A 4438-nucleotide genomic window follows, 5' to 3' on the forward strand; every position below is an offset into this window, starting at 1 on the left:
TGAACCTGAGAATCTGCCAGGACTAGATACAGTCATTATGCTAAATGTGATACTAGTATTTTATTTCTGCAGAGAGACTACACTACAGGCATGATATAACTACCGTTGACCCTGCAGCTTCTAGCATCATCATCACCATTAAATTCTTGCATATTACTAAGCTTCGTTGCTAGTTATGCCTACAGTACTGTTGAATAACAAAAGATATTTACGTTCCATATATTCATAGCATTTCCTGTGTATTGGAAAGTTTGTTCAATCAAAACTACTAAAGCTATCCAATTTTACATCCTTGTTGGCTTTGTATCGGTCAAAAATATTGGAAACTGGACGGCAAACAGCGATACATATCTTGCCCATATCACAACCATTGTACTCGCAAGTCACTATACCAGAAGTCCCCACCATCAAGCTATAAATTAGATCCCAAAATGAATAGCCTAACTAACATACGTACCTACCATCGTGTTGAGTAAACAATTCTGAAGATCTCATGACGACTCTGGCATTTGAATCTGATTAAGCCGGCTAGCCCAAATTGAATGCAAAATCATGTGGAACATATCATATTTGAGAGGTACTGGGTTCCAAAGAAAATGCTTCTGCAGCATCCTTACATTAGTTTGCATTTTTTGATACTGTCTCAAAGTGATGGCCAACAATATCTCCTTAAGTTTAGGAATATCTTTTTCACCCACAACTACAGAAAATGAACTCCAATTTAGCACATCACTCAATGGGAGGACAAAATTATCAGCAATAATCACTGGAACACACTCGTAATAAATGGCCTCAACAATCCTGGGGCTATTCACCTCGTAACCCATGGGGCAGAGGCAAAATTTGCTGGATTTCATGTGCTGAGCATAAGTAAGTGTTTGGGAGACTTTTCTGGGAAGAGCACCATAAATCCTCATATCATTGTCTTTGCCACTCCAGGTTTTGCGAAGAATTGGACGGACCCTACCATGCATTTTTCCGGCAAAAAAGGCAAGGATATGACGTTGGGACACTCTCTTGCCACCAAGATTTCTATGAGGATTATTTGGATTTCTTATAGTGGTTTCCGGCAGGGAAACATCCTTTCCTGCAATAAATATACCTTCAGATGAATCTGCATTGCACAGCGCTTTAATAGAATGCTCTTTCAGTTCCTTATGCTCGGTCAATGTGTAAGAGCCCTGCAAAGATATTAGAAGAGAAATTATTAGAAATTGGTCAAAAGTAAGCCCCCTCAACACTTAACGAATCATAATAACAGTTGAAGATATCATTGCTTAATATAAATAGCTATTCAACGAGACATTAAACTAGAGCATTAAGCTTTTTATGGATGTCGTATGCAAATATACCCAATCATGACAACCAGCTAAAAAGTGATCTGACCCATGACTTCGATTCCAAAAAGGATATTTTGCAGCGAGCATGTTCACGTAGTCCCGTAGAAATATTGACAGAGGTTTGAGATTATGCGAATTAGGCACGTACAGAGCCCGTGCCAGCTGGCGTGCACTGTATGGAAGGTAAAACAAGTGGGCCTTTTCTGGGTCACTTGTGACAAGCTTCTTGTTTCCCTTCAGTAACCTCATGAACCATCCTTCAGAAGCGTAGATTCCTCTGAGATAAGGTTGGTGGAAGATAGGTCTCCTTCCTTCTCCATAGATATAAACCTTGAGTATGAGTTCCATAAGCTCATAACTCCTGAATATACAGATAATAACAGTTTTCAACTTTATGTATATAGATCCTGTAATACTTAGTGTATGATTATGTGAGGTATATGTGTCTATCAGATAAATAGGTTCAAGTGTTTTCTTAAATGTTGCTCAAATGTTGCTCCGGCTTAAAATGAACATATTATGTAGTTACCTCCGTAACATTGTTATCTGTAAAAAAGGATTTGATCACCTGGCTGGCTTATAAACACCAATAAACAATATTCCAGGATGTTGTTTATGCACAACCTAAAATGGGTACTAACTAATTAAAATGAGTACATACCTACTCTAATAACACCATATGAGCATTTTATGAGCTAAAAGTCTTGAATTCCGTAAGTATGACACTAACTAAGCTGAATTGCAGATTAAATAGTATCACTAGTCCAAAATGCAAATAATTCCCTTAAAATCTATGAGTTGGATATTAAAATAATTTCCTTAAAATCTACGAGTTGGATATTAGCTGCCGACTGCCGTAGTTTTTAAATATTTCTCTAAGGTATATTTAATACACACCTAGTACTACTATTATTTAAAACAATAATGTACTGCTTACAAAATGGTTGAAATAATACGGTAAAACAATTATGACAGCAAAGATCATTACTCGAGAACAATAGATGTACCTTTTGAAAGAAGAAACATTGTGGAATAGAGGGGCATGTAGGTCTGGATCATCCGTGACCATTGATGCCTTTTCAATCTCCTTCTTTGCATAAAGTAGTGCCTCATCTGGCTTCAATGACTCTGTATATCTCTAAATATCAAATGACGTCTCAGAATACATCTCTCTATGGCAAACAAAAAGTTCAAGAAAAACTAAACAAACTTACCAATGAGCTGTGGGTCAAAGTTTCAATAGTAGAAGGTACTTGAGGTTTTGTTTACCTTTTCTTTTGTTTCTGTAGTTTCATCACTTGTGTTTGTAAGATTAGACTCCCCGTCAACCACTATCCTTGATTGATTCAACTCAGCAACATTTTTGGGTAAAACAATTCGGGTGCCAACATTGGAAGTTGCAAGCCTATCATTGGCCCTAACAGCAGTGTTATAAATTAAAGCAGTGTTCCTATCTAAGGGTTCGTGTGCTAAATATGTTAGTGATGGTGATAGATCCCATAGGGTCAGTGGATAAGGAAGTGAAGAAAGTAGGAGCAATATCCCAGCTGTTGTGATGATAACTCCAGATAGAAACAGTCTTCTCCAATTAAGCCTGAAGATCATGAAGATCAGAATTTGGTGCCACCACCTATACATCTTTTCCTTCAAGTATTTGTCAAACCAAATATCATGAGTTCAAAAACTCGTACCTCTAGACTCTTTAGGACAAGATTTAGAGTTTCACAAGTGGAAAACTGCTTGTACAAACAATTAGTTTATGAACTTCTGTTATAAAACCTTACTCGCATCCTACGCTTGTGCTCCCCAAAAGTTCTATTCTTCAGCCTTCCTTAAAAAAAAGTAAAAAGAAGAGATTACTGATTAGTAGTTATAACTGAATTAATAGATTTGAGGGTTACATTGACTTATATACAATGAAAAGAAATGGGAATGAAGCTTTGGCATTAAAAAACATGGTTCAATGAGTATAACTGTATGTAAATGTAGGGGTAAATATCGCAGTAGCCACTATATAGTTGGCATAACATCAAGTCTATCACCAATAAATTGACTAACTCAAGTGTTCCATTATTAACTCAAAAGGTATAATCCATTAACTTTGTTACGAGAATTTTGAATTAGGACGTTAGCCATACAGGTAATTTTAGGGCTCATTGGTCAGGTCAGAAATAATAATCAATCAATGTCCACCCGAAAAATGTACCTTTTGGGTAATGTATAATTCGAAACTGTGGCTTAAAAACAAATGAAATGTAGCTTACAACTTAATAATGATTAACTCGAGACCCTATTGGTCGTGATCTTGCTAACTAAACCAGTGGCCAAATATGAAAAAATCCACAGAATCTAATCTAAAGGCATGCATGATCAATTCTTAACCATGACATAATTAGTAAGAAATTAATTAATGATTAAACATTTCTTGAATTCATAATCTTTGTGATTAGTGGTGCCGCCATTTTCATAAAAGGTATTGATCAAATTATAGCTACAATCTTTTGTTTGCTAAAAAAATCATAATACATATATTTAAACAGCTCAATATCAAATAACTGTTTTGTAATGAATTAAATTTGCAAGCTAAACTGAATTGATCATAAAAAAAAACATATATAAAAAATGGAGGAGTGAATGATGAAGAGAACATACCAGCAGGAGCAGGAGAGCCAGGAAATATATGTACACAGGCTGAATATATACATATATAGATCTGAAGATGGTAAAGAGATGGAACTTTTCTTAGGCAAGAAAGATAAAAATGGAAACAAAAAACAGAAATGATGAGGTTTACACGGTTTAAATGGATAAAAGTAGAAACTCAACAAATACTACTAAAATTTGTGTCTGTGTCACTGTGTAATAATATGTCAAACACATCTTTAACTTAGAGCATCTTTGTTAACAAAATTTCCAAAACAATAATTAAATATATTATTTTTTAATTTTCCCTCACATCCATGTCACTTGTCACTTTTGACAACATTTATTAAAATTTTACTCCAACTTTAAAGGTTATCCATGTGATCTCTCTATATTAATTTTACTCTATATTAATTTTATATTTAGTTCAATATAAAAGTGGGTTGAGTAACATA

The 4438-nt window shown here is 35.0% G+C and overlaps 1 protein-coding gene across 4 annotated transcripts; it reads right to left on the reverse strand.

Moving 5' to 3' along the window:
- Positions 1 to 203: 203 nt before the first annotated feature.
- On the reverse strand, positions 204 to 4170 carry LOC141667704 (putative glycosyltransferase At5g03795). Of its 4 annotated transcripts, XM_074474304.1 has the most exons (7): positions 3993 to 4170; positions 3125 to 3167; positions 2610 to 2984; positions 2348 to 2478; positions 1353 to 1701; positions 816 to 1181; positions 505 to 700 (listed from the first exon to the last, which is right to left on the reverse strand). In XM_074474304.1, the coding sequence occupies exons 1-7, from the start codon at positions 4043 to 4045 to the stop codon at positions 644 to 646; spliced, it is 1374 nt and encodes a 457-aa protein (XP_074330405.1). In that variant the 5' UTR covers positions 4046 to 4170; the 3' UTR covers positions 505 to 643. The 4 variants fall into 4 exon arrangements, with proteins under 4 accessions (XP_074330402.1, XP_074330403.1, XP_074330404.1 ...); XM_074474301.1 differs by having other exon boundaries at positions 204 to 1181; positions 3993 to 4164; XM_074474302.1 differs by having other exon boundaries at positions 204 to 1181; positions 3125 to 3171; positions 3993 to 4120.
- Positions 4171 to 4438: the final 268 nt, after the last annotated feature.

This window comes from Apium graveolens, chromosome 6, assembly GCF_009905375.1.
Source record: "Apium graveolens cultivar Ventura chromosome 6, ASM990537v1, whole genome shotgun sequence".
Classification (NCBI taxonomy): domain Eukaryota; kingdom Viridiplantae; phylum Streptophyta; class Magnoliopsida; order Apiales; family Apiaceae; genus Apium; species Apium graveolens.

What these genes read in the sequence shown, in the direction of transcription:
- LOC141667704 (XM_074474301.1), bottom strand. Translation starts at nt 4,045, where the DNA reads ATGTATATATTCAGCCTGTGTACATATATTTCCTGGCTCTCCTGCTCC. An exon ending in TGGCTCTCCTGCTCCTGCTG is followed by an intron (nt 3,168 to 3,992) that starts GTATGTTCTCTT and finishes TTTTTAAGGAAG; the next exon opens with GCTGAAGAATAGAACTTTTG. An exon ending in AATGTTTCTTCTTTCAAAAG is followed by an intron (nt 1,702 to 2,347) that starts GTACATCTATTG and finishes CTGTATATTCAG; the next exon opens with GAGTTATGAGCTTATGGAAC.